The sequence below is a fragment of the Perissodus microlepis genome, chromosome 7, assembly GCF_051167445.1.
Source record: "Perissodus microlepis isolate ML-2025 ecotype Zambia chromosome 7, ASM5116744v1, whole genome shotgun sequence".
NCBI classification, from domain to species: Eukaryota; Metazoa; Chordata; class Actinopteri; order Cichliformes; family Cichlidae; genus Perissodus; species Perissodus microlepis.
The window spans coordinates 55144621-55162942 of record NC_140467.1 but is presented as its reverse complement, the minus strand read 5'-3'; the positions used below and the strand labels follow the sequence as shown (position 1 = coordinate 55162942).

General features: G+C 39.9%; 1 protein-coding gene across 6 annotated transcripts in view; it reads left to right on the top strand.

Moving 5' to 3' along the window:
- The window catches only part of zmiz2 (zinc finger, MIZ-type containing 2), a 35143-nt gene that overhangs the window by 9069 nt on the left and 7752 nt on the right, over nt 1-18322 (top strand). For 4 of the 6 annotated variants that reach the window (XM_084936076.1, XM_084936074.1, XM_084936077.1 and 1 more), the window contains 15 exons: nt 278-395; nt 1389-1591; nt 2520-2688; nt 4159-4377; nt 4934-5146; nt 10312-10395; nt 11659-11836; nt 12345-12486; nt 12804-12882; nt 13379-13510; nt 13645-13750; nt 14896-15053; nt 15144-15211; nt 15303-15371; nt 16807-17048. In XM_084936076.1, the coding sequence (XP_084792202.1) occupies nt 278-395; nt 1389-1591; nt 2520-2688; nt 4159-4377; nt 4934-5146; nt 10312-10395; nt 11659-11836; nt 12345-12486; nt 12804-12882; nt 13379-13510; nt 13645-13750; nt 14896-15053; nt 15144-15211; nt 15303-15371; nt 16807-17048 (2180 nt within the window). The remainder of the gene's footprint in view (nt 1-277; nt 396-1388; nt 1592-2519; nt 2689-4158; nt 4378-4933; nt 5147-10311; nt 10396-11658; nt 11837-12344; nt 12487-12803; nt 12883-13378; nt 13511-13644; nt 13751-14895; nt 15054-15143; nt 15212-15302; nt 15372-16806; nt 17049-18322) is intronic. The other 2 variants (XM_084936079.1, XM_084936078.1) reach the window with 1 other exon arrangement.

The window sequence follows — 18322 nt, the reverse complement described above, 5'->3', positions numbered from 1 at the left end:
GAAACCTTAACTGTGAGATAAATAAACCATGTTATGGTTCATCATTAGCTCGCCAAAGTAAAAGGTGCAATGATTACCTTTTACTCATGTCCTTGTGCTACAGCAGTAAAATGAGCTGTAATAAGGTCTGTTTTCATCATCTATTTTCGTTAGGAAATAATAAAGTTATGTCTGATATTCTGACATTTAATGTTATTGATATCTAGATGAAAGCTCTCTCTGCCTCTGCTGAACCTCCACAACTATCCCAGTAACTCATATTCATATCCTCCTGCAGCACTGGCGGCTCCTTCATAAATGAGCCAGTCTCCTGGCAACCAGGCACCAATCAGCACGCAGGATCTCTCTCTGTAGTAACCACTGTGTGGGGTGTGACCAATCACACACACAATCAGGTAACACATGACTTGGTATCCTGGGTATCCTGGGACATTGTTCTCCTCCTGTTGGCTGTAACTATACAAAAGACTAATTTCAGAAGTATATACAAAGCCTGGGTTTAATTCAGAGTATAAAATCAAGGGCTGCTATTCTGACTGAGAATCTAGAAGTGAAATATTTCCTTTTACTAAAAGGGCTAGATTTTGTAAGAGGTACTTGTGCATATTCAGTTTGTTAACTAAAATAGATGGCAGTCAGGCAATCCCCTGTTTGGAAGCTTATTGTAGTGGATGGGGTCAGCAGCGAAACGGATGTCGGCCCCTCCAAAAAGAGGAAAAATCTGGTGTAAGTGCACACTGTGTATGAGATTTTCAGCCCTGTTCAACAGGGGACTAAAATAATTTTATTACTCTCCTTAAAGCCACCAGAATCACTTGACGAAAACAGTAATTTTGCCTTGCACAATATGAGAGCTGCTCGAGCACCAGTGTTTCAGTGTGTTGCTCGATATTTTTCATCTTTATTTATTTTTTTATTTTTTTTCTTTCTTTCATAAATGTCCCGTAATCTACTATTAGAAAAGTAAAGATTAGAAAACAATAAAGTCATCAATGGGCTAGCTGCTTTTCTCTGAAAGACTTTTACTTTCAGGACACTGATATGGCTGAAGTTGAGCTGCTCTCAACAGTTACATCCACATTTCATTGTTAAATGTCCTATTCCTAACCTACAGTGCTGTTATAACTTTCACAAATACTGTTTCGTCCCAAAGACCAAAACATGTTTGAGTCTACTTAGAAGTACATGTGTAAAAAAATTACTTAATTATTTTAAAATAAACTGTCTCTCTTTAACTTTCAGTTTGAGTGTTAAGAGTTAACCTAGGAAGCCCACACTTTGGTCTAATGAATGTCTCTCCCACCACCTTGTCTGCCTTCATATCTTCCCATCACTTTATGGTTTATATGAATGTTTGGGGTGAAATTATTCCTCCTATTCCTATGTAGGTGTTTGGTGCACCCATGGGCCCTGGCGATAGCTCTGGCAGTCACATGATGCCCGGTGGTAGCCCTGGTATGGGTCCTGGGATGGGCTCCCAGTTCATAGGTCAGCAGTCATATGGAGATCCTGTCTCGAAAGGTTATGGCCAGCCAGTCATGTATGGACGTCCCAGCACTGCTTACAACCCAGCCTCCGCCTACAGTGGAAGGTATGCTATCCTATTGTTCTGATTATTGGCCAGTCTAGTTGGTGCTGTGAAACAACATTTTTTTATGCTCAGAGAAAAGGCAAAGAGAAACTACTAGTTGTAGTAAATTATGATCACCAGTTAATAGGTTAATATGCTTTTTCATGTCAAGTTAAAAGACATTGTAGATCCTTCAACACCAATTATTAAAAAGATGTAAGTGAATGTATGTATGCATACATTTTACCTTGAAAGTCATTAAAGATATATGCTGTACAGTCATTCCACCCTGGAAAATGAACATTCAAAGAAATCATGTGTATTTTAGTACTGACTATTTACACAGGCACAACTCCCCTAGCTTGCTGACTACATCCCATAGAGATGGTTTTATACTGTCCGACTACCAATATCACCGTAAGCAACTGAACTCATCTTTATCATTGCCAAAGTAACCTTAGAAACAGTTGAAGAAGTAGGCTGGAAGCCAACATCAGTTAACACTGGAATGATGATAGTTGGTCTAACTGTGGTACAGAAGGTCATCATGAGAGATAGGTCCTGCATTTAGTAACCTTTTACATAACCTTCTCAGTAAATATTTCTTGCCCACAGTTGCTAAACAACTGCAAACAGCTATGCAGCCCACCACATTTCTTTCTTTCCATTTCTGTTTTGTTTTGATTCCCTGCTATAGTTTTTTCTGCCTCAGGCTCTTCATATATCAGATGGAAGAGGGTGATCTCCCAAATCAGAGCCATATCAAATATAAATATCTTGTTTTGACTCTAGTGGTTAGGACTGAAATGCTTTTTTTAATTACATGCATGTAATGTAATATGGTTGCTCTCACCCACGACTCTGACTCATGCTAGTGACAAAACGTCACATAGTTATGTGTAGTTTACTAATCCCACTCATCTCCCAGTTTTCCTTTCTCTCCCCACAGTTACTCTGGAAACAGTGGAGGTGCCGGTCTAGGCGTTCGTCCACCCTCAGATTTCACTCAGGCTGCTGCTGCTGCTGTTGCTGCCGCCGCTGCCACAGCAACTGCCACTGCTACAGCGACTGTTGCAGCAATACAGGAAAAACAGAACCAGGAGCTGAGCTATGGCCAGGTAAAGGTCTCTGAGAAAAATATGTGCATCTCTTTGTGTTAGGGGAGGCATGCAAGAAGAGAAAAGGGAGAAGCTGCACATAGCTTTCATGGTTCAGGTGCAATCATTTGATGTAATTAGCTGATTTTATTTTCCATAAATGATAGTGAGTTGAACATCTGAACTCTGCGTTGGATGTTACCAGATGTTTCTGGTAGTTGCAGCTCTAGTTTCAACTTGTTCGTGTTGATCCTGATTGCCAAATTTTTGACTCAGATAATTTTAGCATCCAAGGTTGGACCTGTTACATGTCCCACTCTCTGCCTATAATTTCCTCTGAAGTTATTAATGAAGGCACAAAAGCACAAAGAGAGCAGCAGGCAGTGATCATGTGCATCCTCTTTTAGCTTAAACAGACATACATGTCAATCAAGTATTTGCAATAAGTATTTAACATTACTGTGGAGGAATTTTGGCTCACTCTTCCTTGCAAATTGTTTTAATTTACCTACTGTGGTGTGTTTTTGAAACATTCAGATGTTGACTTGTGTATTTAAGATACTTCTGGTGCATGACTCAAGTGTGTTTGAGCTTCAGGATTTTCTGGTAGAGAGCAGAATTCATGATTACATCAGCTATGGCAAGTCGTGCAGATCCTGAAGCAGTAAAGCAGTCACAGAGAATCACACTACCACCATCATGGTTGACTGTTGGTATGATGTACTTTTTCTGAAATACTGATTCATGCTGAATGTAATGGGTTGTAAGTCTTCAGAAAAGTTCTGCTTTTGTCTTGGCAATCCACAGAATATTTTCCCCAAATTTCAGGGAACAACAAAGATACTTTTTTTTTGGCAAATGTGAGATGAACCTGACAGTTCTTTTTAGTCAGCAGTGATTTTTACATTGAAACTCTGAGCAAAAATTGCAATCCGTTAATATTTTGTCATTGTTGAATCATCATACCTAACTGAGGCCTGCAGTTTTTTAGATGTTGTTCTGGGTTCTTATGAGACTTGTGTGACTTCTTAATTACACTTGGAGTAATTTTGATAGGCTGAGCAATACTGAGCTTATTTTCCTTAAAAAATACACTTTAAATTTTTTTAAAAAATGCAATTTTTATTTACTTGGGTTATCTTTGTCTAATATTAAACACTGTTTGATAATCTGAAAAATATACTGTATCTGAAAGTGTGACAAATATGGAAAAAACCCCAAAACAAAACATCAGGAAGGGGTCTTTTGATCCACAGCACTATATTGATATTGATTAGACTTAAGTTAAATGGGATTCCCATTTTAAGTTACAGGTTGTATTTATTTCAACTACCAAAACTGCGACTGGGCAAAAGTAACTTTCACAGCTCTGAGTTGCTTAATAAATGCAGACCCTGACTCGCTGTGACTGAACTCTGTGAGCTGTCAATGCTGTGGAAAAGATCCAGTTAACTTTTTAACATTTTTGTTTTTTTCTCCTTTCCTTTTCAGTTGGGCGGAACATCCTCTTACAGCACCCAATTCCTATCTCATGCGGGCCCCCGTGGCCCACCAGGGATGAACCCTGGCGGGATGATCTCTTCAAGGTCTGGACTTCCACCTTCCACCGGAGGCTTGTATCCTTCTCACCCTGCGCATATTCAGAGGATTCCTCATCAAGGAGGCTATCCAGGCGGACAACAAGGACTCAAACGGCCTTTCCATTCCGAGGTCTGTGATCCCAAACTCAAATTATTTTATAGTATATTGTCCTCCATCCATCTATTTTTTTCTGTATATGTTTATCAGGGACTTGGGGTGGGGTGGGGTAGCTACCATATTCTAGCTACAATAGGGCAAGGGTCAGGGTACACCCTGGATTGATCGCCAATCCATCACAGGGCTAACAAAGAGACAACCATTTGCACTCACATTAACACCGGTGGGCAATTTATAGTCACCAGTTAAAAACATCATTTCACTTCCTATCCTCACTAATTGTCTTTGGACCGTGGGAGGAAGCCAAAGTACCCGGAGAGAACCCACGAAATCATTAGGAGAACATGCAAACTCCACAAAGAAAGGCCCTGGTCAGATGGTGGAGTCAAAATCAGGACCTTCTGTTAGGCAACAGTGCTAACTACCTCTCATCTGTCCTATTTTGGTTTATTCAAAAGGCAGAAAGAATTAGATACTTACTTGGAAACTCATGCAATATCATACTTTCCCATTTAAATTATGGATTAAACAGCTCTAATTCCACTTTACCGTCTCTGTCTTTTTCCAGGGTTTTTCTGGACCACAGTATGGCTCTGGTGGGATGTCAGGGTACACTAACCAGCCTCTGCAATACCCCTCTGGTTCGCAGCAGAGATGCGCCACCTCACCCTCTTACCTCTCCAGCCGGATGCCTCACGTGGGACACTACTCTGCTGGATCACACAATCCAGCACAGTTTTCCCCTGGAGCTGGACAGCCCAATCCTCCTCAGTATTATAAGGTGACCACAAAACAGAGCCAAGCAGCTTTGGGATGTTTGAGATTAACATAATTTTTAAGGATATTTGACTATCTTATAATTTCCTAAATAAAACTTGTAATGTACAGAATAAAAGCAGATGCTGAAACTATTTCACCTGGCACAACTATATCTAGAATATTGGTTATTGGCTGGTAGTTAGATGATGCCAGTACCTTCTAGGGGGGGTCCTTGGGAATCAGAACTGTCTGGTTTTCAGTTAGCCTGGGTCTCTCTCATCAACTAGCAGGTGGTTCATTTGTACTGCCAGATGCTCATGGATCGCAGTCAGCTTCTTCAGCCAGTAGGCTGAATCATGTTGGGGCCTGGTGTTGTCCAGTGCTTCATACTGGAGACCCTTTCTTGGATGTCTGCCATTGTAATGGTTACTGAAACCTGCTCGGGGAGGTTGCTGTGGTCTGCTCTTAGATCCACTAGCTAGCTAGCCGGTGATACATATTAGGGCTGCCACGATTAGTCGACTAGTCACGATTACGTCGACTATTAAAATTGCAGACGACTAATTTAATAGTCGAGGCGTCGTTTGAAGCTTTGTAAGATCCCGAAAGACACAGGAATAAGTAGTAGGATTTAAGAGTGTAATAACGGACCAAAACAGAAGATGGCAGCACTGCATGTCCAGGGATGCCAGCTGCCGTTAAACCCCGAAAAAGAAGAAGCAGAAGCAGTTAGGGGTGGGTTTTGATTATCAGTTTATCGATTAAAATCGATTCTAGCTTGGATAACGTGATATCGATTCATTAAAATCCTGAATCGATTTTTTAATATAAATTTATTTTGCCCAAAACGCCAGAATCTCAGGTTAAACCTCACAAAATTTCAACAACCACGAAACAGCTAAAACAATAAATGAGAGCAGGTACACGGATTCTGCACAAAGACGTAAACACAAAGCGCGGACCCGCTGACGCATCAGAATCAGCGAGATGTCGCCTTTCTCACCCGATGGCACGGACACAGTCAGGATGAAAGCCGACAGCTCGCTGATTCTAATGTTTCGGCGGGTCCATGCTTTGTGTTTACGTCCTTTTTGCGCTAGATTCTGAAGCTGTAGGTTTTATCTCTCTCCAAACAATATTGGCTGAACCAGCAGCAAAAAAAGATCCAAACTACCCTTCACATAAACATCGTCATGAATTTCCTCTTACTTTTGCTGTTTTGCTTCCACCGAGATAAAATCACACTTCATGCACAGCTTTCTCTCTCTCTCTCTCTCTCACAGTACACTTCAAGAACAATTTCCCGTCTAAAAATCTGTTTTCTGCATTATTCGCTTGCTTATTACGCACAAGTCTCCTTTTACTTACTTCCGGAAAAAAAGCCTCATTTCTGTTGTTCAATAGGCTTCTGAACAAATGTAAACTTTTTAAAATTATGCAAAATAGCAAAACTCTTAGCTGTGTCTTTAAAACCTCTATAACTTTGCCCTGCTTCACGTCAGCAGCATCAGGTAATGTTCAGATGTTGATTAATGGTTTTCTTTCGTTTTTGATCTACTGCAGAATGTTTTTATAAAATCGTTTTTCTGTGTTTTATCCTCAGCTACTTTGACACAAAGGCATCTGTGATGCTTACACCTTTGACAAAGTCTTGCAAGTGTCAGCTTTCTTTTTATAGATATAAAAGTATGGAAATGTACTGATGCATGATCTGAATTATAATATTTCTGAGTGTCTGAGGCAAAATTTCCCCGAATCGAATTGAATCGAATCGTGGATTGAATCGATTCGGGACGTTGTGAATCGGAATCGAATCGATTCTAGAAATCAGTGACCATACCCAGCCCTAGAAGCAGTGTCCGGTTTCATAGCTGTCCAAATTTAGCGGCTGCATCCTCCTGTGCCCGCATTTGTAGGCCAATTATGTTACAGCGATGTGGTGAAGCCTGTCCAAATTCGAAGACTCCCCCAAATGCGGCCGAAAAATGCGTCCTTCATTTCCCCAGATTTGAAGGATGGGTCGGGTGTATCCTTCGTGGCCCAACCAATCTCAGAATTCATAGCGCAGCCCAGCCAATTCCAGTTTGCAACAATGGCGGCAGCTATTTAGTTTTAATATTGCTCTTATTACTCTTTCTGGGTCACAAAATAAACTTTTAACATATTTTCAGGCGAGAATGTAGCTGTGTAAACGTCAAACATCTGCTCGGTTTATCAAGACATCACATATTTGCAAAAGTGCGCCGACGTTTTCGGAGACCCATCGATAGCTAGAGGGTTGAAGGCTCACTAGAGCCGGCGAGAACAGCGAACTCCCGGCACATCATTTTCAAACCCCCCGCCGTTTTACTCTACTCAGGTTGAACATGATATATAAGTCACTCAGATAATTTTAAAATGTTATTGTTTGGCGTGTTTTATTTGTTCCTGAGTAAATTGGTTTGGCTGAGATTAAAGATATAGTTTTTACACAGCTGAATAAATGTCAAACAGAAGTGTGAAATGGTAGAGAATTTACTCCAGTGTCCTGTTACTAGTCAACTATCAAAATAATTGTTTGTGACTGCCCTAGTACATACAATGCATGGTATGGTTTCTCTTGCTCCTCTTTCTTGGGTTTCTGCTCACTGAGCACGTGGTCAGTTATAGCCATCTTCCTGATGTACTCGTGGATGTCTGTTGTCTTATCCTGGACTGTGGTACTGACACTCACTATGCCCTGGTCTCCTTCCTTCCGCTTAGTGTACAGTCTCAGGGTGCTGGACTGGGGTGAAACCCTCCAGGCATGGTCAGGAGCTTTCTCGTCTTGATGTCAGTGGCTTCTATCTCCTCTTTTGGCCAGCTTATTATCCCAACAGGGTACCTGATCACGGGCAGCAGGTAGATGTTGATAGCCCAGATCTTGTTCATACCGTTCAGCTATCTCCTCAGGATTTCTCTGACCATCTGTGTAGTTGGTGGTTGCAGCTTTCCTAGTGGCCTCTTGTGGTGTCCATTTACCTGTGGGATTTCCAGAAATTTGTAGCTGTCTTTAGTGTCTGCAATTTTGCTTGCTGGTAGTACGATCCCCTCAGTTCTGACTACCTTCCCTCTCTTTGTTACCATGTGACTACACTTCTCCAGTCCTAATGACATTCCATTGTCCTTCAGTCCAGGTGTGGGGCATTAAGTCATAGGTCTTGTAGTCACAGGTTGGTCAGTCTGGTCTTGCAGTCTAGGGCGAGTGCTTTGTCTACTTGAACCAATTTATTTATTTTTTACAAAACAGAAATGAGAGGACAATTGAAACCACTTGGCTGTTTTTGTTAAAATAACTAACTGAAGTTTATTCAGTTATAAAGATGAACTATTTAGAGTCTAGTTTTGCCTCTATATAACACCAAAGTGGATTTTAAACAAAATTGAAGGTACAAGCGGCAGCACGGTGGCACGGTGGTTAGCACTGTTGCCGCACAGCAAGAAGGTCCTGAGTTCAATTCCAACATCAGGCCGGGGTCTTTCTGTGTGGAGTTTGCATGTTCTCCCCGTGTTTGCGTGGGTTCCCTCCGGGTACTCCGGCTTCCTCCCACCGTCCAAAGACATGCAGCTTGTGGGGATAGGTTAATTGGATAATCCAAATTGTCACTAGGTGTGAATGTGCGAATGAATGTGAGTGCGAATGGTTGTCTGTCCCTGTGTGTTGGCCCTGCGACAGACTGGCAACCTGTCCAGGGTGTACCCCGCCTCTCGCCCTATGACAGCTGGGATAGGCTCCAGCGCCCCCCGCGACCCTGAAAAGGATAAGCGGAAGCGAATGGATGGATGGATGGATGGATGAAGGTACAAGCATCCAAGCCTGACACCCTGGCGCATGTCCAGGAGGGTCCTGCACTAACCAAATATCATGTTGAGCAGATGAAATCCCTTGAAGGAGTCTGTTAAAAAAAAACTTGCCTCCATTTGCCTGAAATTGGCAACAAATATACAAAATTTGCAGCCAAAATTTCACTTTAAATTAAAAAGGCTGGCTTCCTGTTCGGTTTGGGCTATAGTTCCAAGAGACTTTTTTCTACACCTTGAGACATTACATCAGGGTAAATGGTAATGGCAAATGGACTGGTTCTTATATAGGGCTTTTCTACTCTGTCTGAGCACTCAAAGCGCTTTATACAACTAATTCATTCACCCAATCACACCCATTCACACAAGCACTTCTAAGCTTAAGTGCTAAGTATCTAACATTCATACACATTCACACTCCGATGGATGCATCGGAGAGCAACATGGGGTTAGTATCTTGCCCAAGGATATTTGGCATGCAGACTGGAGCAGCCTGGGATTAAACCACCGACCTTCTGGTTAGTGGCTGATCTGCTCTGCCACCTGAGCTACAGCCACCCCAGGGTGTGCCATTAAATAAAAGTGTTCACACTGAAGCGTCATCAAGGTCTGATGTTTATTTGGATTTGACGTGACTCTGGTCAACCAGTATTTCAAAGTATATTACATGACTTTTCCTGTTCCCACTAGGTGACACTCCAACTTTTGCTGAGATTTGACATATCAATGTGTTCATTTCTGGACTCTCATGACCCCCGAGAAGCTTAGGAGAGACAGTGTTATGTTGGACAATGTGTCTTTGAGTTACAGCAGTTTCGTGCTTCATGGCAAAACATTTAAATTTGCCAAGTTGAAATGATAAAAGTGGTGCCAAAATTTGTTATCTTCGATTCAAAATGGTAGACTTCCTTTTGGGTTTAGGGTATCACTCCTAGAGGATTTTTTGTGTGTCTATAGATGCTACATGTCTGCCAAATTTCATACATGTACATGAAATACAGCATGTGGGCTCATTTCTTTGCAATTTTTTAGTGGTCACTACGGAGTTATTTTGCTCTGTCCATGTCCCAAAACCAGTAAAATGCAGACATTTTCACCAGTTTTGATGCATGTGCAAAATTGAATTCGTTTTTGAGTATGTTTAGGCTTTTAAATATTCTATTCGTTTCACAGAGTAGATAGAGTAGGGCCTTCACAATTTTGTGCTTGGACCCTAATAATTAATACAATGTGAGTGAAGTGCAGACTCTCACCTTTCATCCAACGGGTTTAACAAAAGAATTGCATTCATTGCAGATGTGTTTTCTCCACATCTTTGTGTCGACATACCTGGTACTCAATGTCATGTTTGGTTTCTGTGGTCTTCAGTCAGAGCCTTTCAATGGTCAGGGCAGCATGGCAACTGGAGGACCAGGAGGATACAATGCCTTCACACAGGCTGCAGTGAACGGGGTAAGTCCTCCATGCACTCACCCCATGCTGTCAACACTGAACACTAAGCTCACTTTCTCTTAGTTTTGTTATACTAAAATTCTATGGCTTCCTATATTTTATGAAGATTTTAATATCTAAAAATTAGAAGTTTAAGTATTTTTTAATGTTTGAATTTAATTCATGCTGTTTTTGATTCATTCTACTTAGAAGTCGTGATGTTTGGTTGCAGGACTGTGTGAGGATTGTAAAGCAGAAGCTAGTTTTCTACTGCTTACAGTATCTAATGTTCATCATGGGGCAACATATAATTTGATAAGAATTTAGTAGTTTTAATTCCATTATCGATATCACTTTTAGATTTGATTCCTTGTCAGTTCGCATTAGGTTCTCACCAACTCTGATTTAAGAACAACATATGAAAGTCATTACAGTCGTGCAATTATTTGCATGCTGTCAAATTTTTGTGCGTGATGGAGATGTTGCCCCTGTTTGTTATGATCGATGTTGAGGTTGTTACTCCAAAAATTTATTACACATATTACAAAGAGAAATTTTTGTAAGTTATGCAGTAGTTACTTAATTACACACTGAAGGAAGTAATTTGTGTCACTACTCGTTACATTACTTTCATGGTTCTCTGTAAAATTATCTGAAAATCACTGTCTCATAATTACCATTTAACAATATGAATCTATAGGCTACAGTGCCACACACTAACACAAATCCCTATCCTAATGAGGGCACACATGATTTTTCTCTCAGTATTTACACAAGCTAACAGTATAAAGTAAAGAAGAAAACCAGTACAAAGAGACTTCAAAGCAATCACCGCAGTGATTCTACTGTAGAAACATGAACAGGTAGAAAGGTATTCAGGCTGCAGCCTGACTGCTCATGCTTTTGTTGCCTGTTGAAATTCAGCATCTGGCTGCTGAGGTTAGAATTCAGTCAGCTTTAATATTACTCAGGGTTCTTGACTAGCTTAGCATTAGCATGCTGTCTGTACAGGTACTTACAAATAGCCGAAGTTCTGTTCTGAAGTGTAATGCAGTTCTTTCTGTCCTGGATGCTTTTTGAACTTTTCTAATGCACTTAAGTTAAAGTACTTAAATTAAAGAACAACATGTGCTTAAATTAGATAGGGTTGTGCATGTAGAGAGGATCGATTTAATCCATTTAGTAATAAGGTTGTAACATGACAAAATGTGGAACAAGTCAAGTGCCGAAAATACTTTTTAGTTAGGTTTGATGCTCTAAATATTCCTCATCCTCGTCTCTCAGCCAGTTCGGGGTGGGGTGCTTCCTGGGTATCCCACCTCACCAATGGGAGGGAATCCTACCCCTCCAATGACACCGGGGACCTCCATACCTCCCTACCTTTCTCCAGGCCAGGAAACCAAACCCCCCTACCTTACAACAGAAACCAAAGCCAACATCAACACCCAGCAGCCCGTTACAGGTGAGACTCAGCTGCCACAGAGTAAGTACACTGCTAAAGATGATATACAGATGAAGTTTGACTGGAAATAACAAATTACTTGAATTTAGGCTCTGTAGCATTTCCTTAATCTTGTGATGAATGGCACTGAAAACTTGCCTCTACCTCAGCTCTCACAGTGTTAATAACAGAGTAGAAGAATAATTAACAATTGAGAAAACAAACAAACATCAAAATGTTTAATTAAAAATTGATTGAGTCACAAACATTGTATCCACAAAAGAACAACTGATCACAAAAAAATGTAAATGAGAACACGTGCAGGTCAGAGGTTTTTAGTATTCATCTAAAAAGGTACAGTTACTTTTGTTTTCTTTCAGACTCCTCTCAGGATAAAATTAGGCATAAACAAAAGTGTCTGTTTTATTTGAAAAAATGGGATCACAACCTCTTGCCTCAGTTGTCTGTCAAGGCACCAGATAGACCTTGAATTCAGTGATGCATCAGAAACTGCAACTTTCCATTCAAGGTAACCCCAGTGACGACCTGCGTCTGACTTTCCCTGTACGAGATGGTGTAGTATTGGAGCCTTTCAGACTGGAGCACAACCTGGCTGTCAGCAACCATGCCTTCCATCTGCGAGACTCTGTCTACAAAACACTAATGATGAGGTATAAAGACTGACACTGCAGTCACATGACGAGAGCAGAACAAAGTGAGAAACAGTGTTTGGAACAGTTTGAAGCCTGAGCTTTGGCTTACATAGATTACTTGTGCATGTCCAGGATATGACAGAAAAAAAGAAAAAAATGTTATAGGTTCTTTTTGAAAATATTTGAGGGACACTGTGCTTGACTGTGGTGTGATATGAAAATAAATTGCTCTCTTCCTGAGCAATTTAAAACAGCAGAAAGAAAACAAATGAAGAATGTCTGACAACCCCACCCAGTCTTTTCCCCTGACAGCTGTTTTGTGTCTCCCTCCACAGGCCAGATTTAGAGCTGCAGTTTAAGTGTTACCACCACGAAGACAGACAAATGAACACTAACTGGCCTGCCTCTGTGCAAGTAAGCATCCATATCTGTTATATATTTGTGGACGTCAATATACACACAGGTATGTATGTTTGGCTTTTTGTATCGACATTTATTATCAGTGCATTCATATGTCTGTTTTTCCTAGGTTTAACAATTAGACTAAGCACTAAACTCTGACCCTAAATCGAATTGTTACTTTAAACCTAAAGCCAAGTCTGAACCCTTAAAGAGGCATTTGAATGGATATGAAAGGGGAAACTTTGACTTTGAATTAAAAAATGTCATCACACTGATGGTCTAAAACTCAGTGGTCTATAATAGAGATAGCTGGATATGTTTTGTATTTATTGGTTTGGTTTCCTGTGACTAATTATAAACAGTTCTTGAGATAACATTTTGAAGAGGTAACTGTCCCCACATTTCAACTTTAATTACCACCTTTAGAAGGGATCTTCTAAAGGTGGTAATTAATTTGCCAGGATTTTGTTGACGTTTTCTCTTCTTCTCTCTTCTTCATTTTCATCAGGTCAGTGTTAATGCAACTCCTCTGTCCATTGAAAGAGGTGACAACAAAACCTCCCACAAGCCCTTGTATCTAAAGCAAGTGTGTCAGCCAGGGCGCAACACTGTACAGATCACAGTGACAGCATGCTGCTGTGTAAGTTCCTCGATGTGACTGTTTCCTGACTCAGTCACAGAAATGCAGAAAATTTAGTACAGTACGTTACATTGAACTAATGAATTAACCTCATTTTGTACTCCTGTTTGCCCCTTATGTCTCTTTGTCCCCAGTCCCACCTGTTTGTGCTACAGTTGGTGCACCGGCCATCTGTCAGGTCTGTTCTGCAGGGTCTGATGAAGAAGAGACTGCTGCCAGCTGAGCACTGCATTACAAAGAGTGAGTTATCAACCTCATCAGTTGTAGCAGGGCCCACTGGTTTCCACTTAACACTTTGCCACGCTGTGCATTCATTCAGTGAATTAGAAAGCCCTGTACAACTTGTATGTGTATTTGTATTTTATGCAACACTGGCTGTGAGGTCGCATATTGATTAGCAAGTTTCTGTGACTAAGCCTCGAGTTGAACAGTTTTGGTAAATGGACTGGTTCTTATATAGCGCTTTTCTACCCTATCTGAGCACTCAAAGCACTTTATACAAGTAATTAATTCACCCAATCACACAAGCACTTTTTCTAAGCTGTTAGTGCCTATCTGACATTCATACACATTCACACTACGATGGATGCATTAGAGAGCAAAATGGGGTTAGTAAGGATAATCGAACCACCAACCTTCCGATCAGTAGATGACCTGCTCTACCGCCTGAGCTACAGCCACCCCAGTTTTACCATAGCCACCTTGGTCTTTTAAAAGTATGCAGGATATGTGAGGAAATAGATTTGAAAAGCAGAGAGACAATAAACACTTTTAGTGTAGAGATATGATAATGCTAATCATTGGACACAATAGTTTATGAACCGAATTCCTTATTGTATTCAGTATTGGTGAAAAGTAGCAACTGGCAAATGGACTGGTACTTGCATAGCACTACTGAGTACTCAAAGCACTTTGTACAACATGTCTCATTCAACCATTCCTACAAGCACTTTTTTCTGTCTAAGTGCTTTCTATCTAACATTCATACTCTGGTGGATGCATCAAATAGCAGCTTTGGGATTAGCAGCTTCCCCAAGGATATCTGGCATGCAAACTAGCATAGTCAGGGATCGAACCACAAAGCATTCGATTAGTAAATGACCCATTCTACCTTCTAAGCTACAGAGAATACAGAATGAAGAATTAAGGAGCTAACTTTGTAGACTTCCAGTTGTGAAAAATAAAATTCACCATTGAAAGAAAACTGATTTGGGGATTTATTGAAAGAAACTTTGCAAGGGGATCAGTACAGCACAAACAGTCTTCGCACCAGCATTGATACAGAAAAATCTTTGTCTATTTCGGCTGTAGAGTTTTCTCCTTAAAGGAGTTCTAGGAGCACTCGGGTAGTCATCTTTTTCTTTTTTATGGTCATTTTGTTTCAGTAAAAAGAAACTTCAGCAGTGGCACCATTCCTGGAACCCCTGGTCTGAATGGCGAAGATGGAGTGGAGCAGACGGCTATTAAAGTTTCTCTCAAATGCCCCATCACATTCAAACGAATCCAGCTGCCAGCCAGAGGCCATGACTGCAGGCACATACAGGTAAGGTCATGTGTGCACTTATTACTTACACCTCCAGATAAATTCGGTGGAGTTCTTTCAACTTGGAAATCTGTGATCTTTTTTTTATAGTGTTTCGATCTGGAGTCCTATTTGCAGCTAAACTGTGAAAGAGGGACCTGGCGATGCCCTGTTTGCAAGTAAGTGCATTAACAATGACTTGTTGCCCTTTTTTCATAATCAGTAGTCAGCATAAAGTATTCACCAGCTGTTTGCCCCTCTTGTTCACAGTAAAACAGCTTTGCTAGAAGGACTGGAGGTTGACCAGTATATGCTTGGGATTCTTGTCTATATCCAAAAGTAAGTGTTGTTACTGTAAATAGTTACTTAACAGCTATAGAATCTCAAAATAAGTGAAATCTCTTAAATTCTAATAAATGTTAGAGAGCTGCATTAGTATACAGAAAATGGTAGATGCAGCTGGCTGAGAACACAGAAAGGGAGGATAAGTTCAGGAAATTCACAACCCATTGGTATTTCCATACCACTGGGTCATGATACTCAACCCCCAAGCAGTCATGATAGATGCTTGCTACTCCCCCAGCCTGGTTCTGCCAGAGCTTTCTTCCTCTTAAAAGGGAGTTTTTCCTTCCCACTGTCACCAAGTGCTTGCTCCAAGGTGGTAGTTTGATTGTTGGTGCTTTCTCTGTATGTCTCTACAGTCTTTACAATATAAAGTACCTGAGGCGACTACCGTTGATATATACAAGTAAAATGACATTGAATTTAATTGATATACTCATTTCTGTACTGCTGTCATTTTTAACAAAAAACAATTTTTTTTAGTAATTCTTTATTTGCCATCATCCTGAAAAATGATAAACTGCTATCTAAAGAGCTTGCCAATTTTCAGTTCACTACATTTTTGTGGTTAAAAAGAACAAGGTTCACAATAATGCTATACTCACACACACACTCACACACACACAACAAAAATGTTGAGTCACCTTTTATTTCTTTATATTTTGCTTCCAATTGTTCTTTTAAAATCTTTTAAAGTTTTGCTTTTTCACTTACTTTTTGCCCAGTCTTTATCTGACCATTTTCAGAGGACTATTTTTTGTTTGGTGAACAACTTAGCTCTAACCTTTTGAATCATTCAAGCGTAAAAAAGGCACCCAACTCATGAAATGAACTAGTCTTGTCGCTACACTTAACAGAAAACTAAGCCAAGAACCAGTTTTAAATAGTATTTTTAGGTACTTTAATAGCAGACCATTGCAAACACACTTAATTAGTTCCCATTTTAGTTGAATTTATGAGAAATGACAAAGATAACATAGTTTGAAAGACATAAAATAGTTTTTTTTTCACCAACAATAGGATTCCAAAAGCGCTATTAGCAGAAATAGCTATTATTGGCATTTCTTAACATGCTGTGTGGTGTGTCCTTAAAAAAACACGAGGAAACAGAACAAGTGGAGGACAACAAGTGATGGATCTAAACAGGAGCATTAGTTTCCATTCATCACTCCAGTGTTGTTAATTGGGAATCATCAGATGGTTTGGGTTCTCTCTTTAATATTGGAAGCTCATCATAATATAAAATGCCTTAAAATGACTGTTGCTGGGAACTGGTGCTATATAAGTAAAACTGCACTTAATGAATTATGGACACATGATATTAGAAATGGACAGAATTTAATAAAAGCTCCACGATTCATTTATTTATTTATTTAGTTTTGTTATTTAATGTCCTCAATTTTCATGTCTCACCCTTCCCTCCCTTCCTCAGTTCAGACTATGAGGAGATCACTATAGACCCAGTATGTGGTTGGAGGCCGGTGCCTGTTAAACCTGACCTTCACATAAAAGAGGAGCCTGATGGACCAGTCCTCAAACGCTGTCGCACAGTCAGTCCAAGTCACATGGTCTTACCAAATGTGATGGAAATGATTGCTGCTCTGGGCCCAGCATCATCCCCCTACCAAAGTCTGAATGCAGGAGGCAGGAACACCCCAGAGTACAGTCGGCCAGGTATGAAAGAGGACTTTTTTGTTGTTGTTGTTATAATTTGAAAAGAGGCGGTTATAATTATCATACATAAAATATAATTAAATTTTTTTGTTACAGTTTTTTTTTAAAGTCTGAGTCCATTTTATTCACATTCCCTAACCCACCTAACCTCCAAGATCAAAATGTAAAAAATAATTAATCTACATGAATATACAAATAAACATTTTTAATATAAAAAATGTCTTACAACTAGGTTTTATAACTACTCTTTAATAAAATTTTGAGATAAAAATAAGGTTGAGATTGGTCTATAAGATGGATAGATGTAATTTAGGTTTAGGTTTAGTTACCTTTCCTATTGTTTTGTATCCTGTGGTCATATTTGTATGTTAGAATCTGTCATCTTTTTCTGTATTTCTTGTTTTACTTTGTTCCATAGTTTGTGGAATTATTTTTCTCTCAAAAGTTGCATGTGAGAAAAAACATAATCTGCAAAGCAAGTGTGCACTGGGATCTAGCAGTTATAACTTTGACCACAATAGAGATGTATAAACCTGCCATCAAAAAGTTGCTCACTCTGCAGGAAACGTATGTAACTGCATACATGACTAGGTTGGAGTGCTTTAAAATGTCCCTTAGAATTATGGTTTTTAAGATTTCTTCAGCATTAACGTAAACCAGTGACAGTTGTCGATTGTCGAGTTGTCCAATTACTTTTTTCAACTAACAAGTAAAGTAAGGGATTACTGTTACTGCATTACTAGAACGTGATTTTGTTTGTGAGAGTGTCTCATGACAATGACGTATGAACGTGCAGCGTCCGTGGCAGTAACAGACGTGTATTGATCAACAATGGATAATATGGAGTGCGGAAGAGAGTACGACCATGCAGCGTTTAAAGCTTAGAAGTACTGACATTACTTTGAGTTTTATTCCGTAAAAAGTGACAAAAACATTAGCGTCCACTGTACACTAATAAAGTAATTAATAAAGTAACTAATTACTTTTTAAAAAGTAATCAGTAAAGTAATGGGATTACTTTCTTGGAGAAGTAATCCGTAATTGGTATCTAATTACGATTTTCAAGTAGCTTGACCAACACTGGTTGTCAGTATTTCCACTGCTGCACAGCAAACAGCAACTGTTGTTAAGAGCAAACTTTATTTTCGAAATTATAAACAGATACATTTTAAAACAACGCTTATGTTGCTGCCATGGTGTAACTCTGTTTAATGCAATAACCTCCATTAAAGTCACTTTAGGACCCCTCTTCCTTTGGGCTCCGCATCCAGACA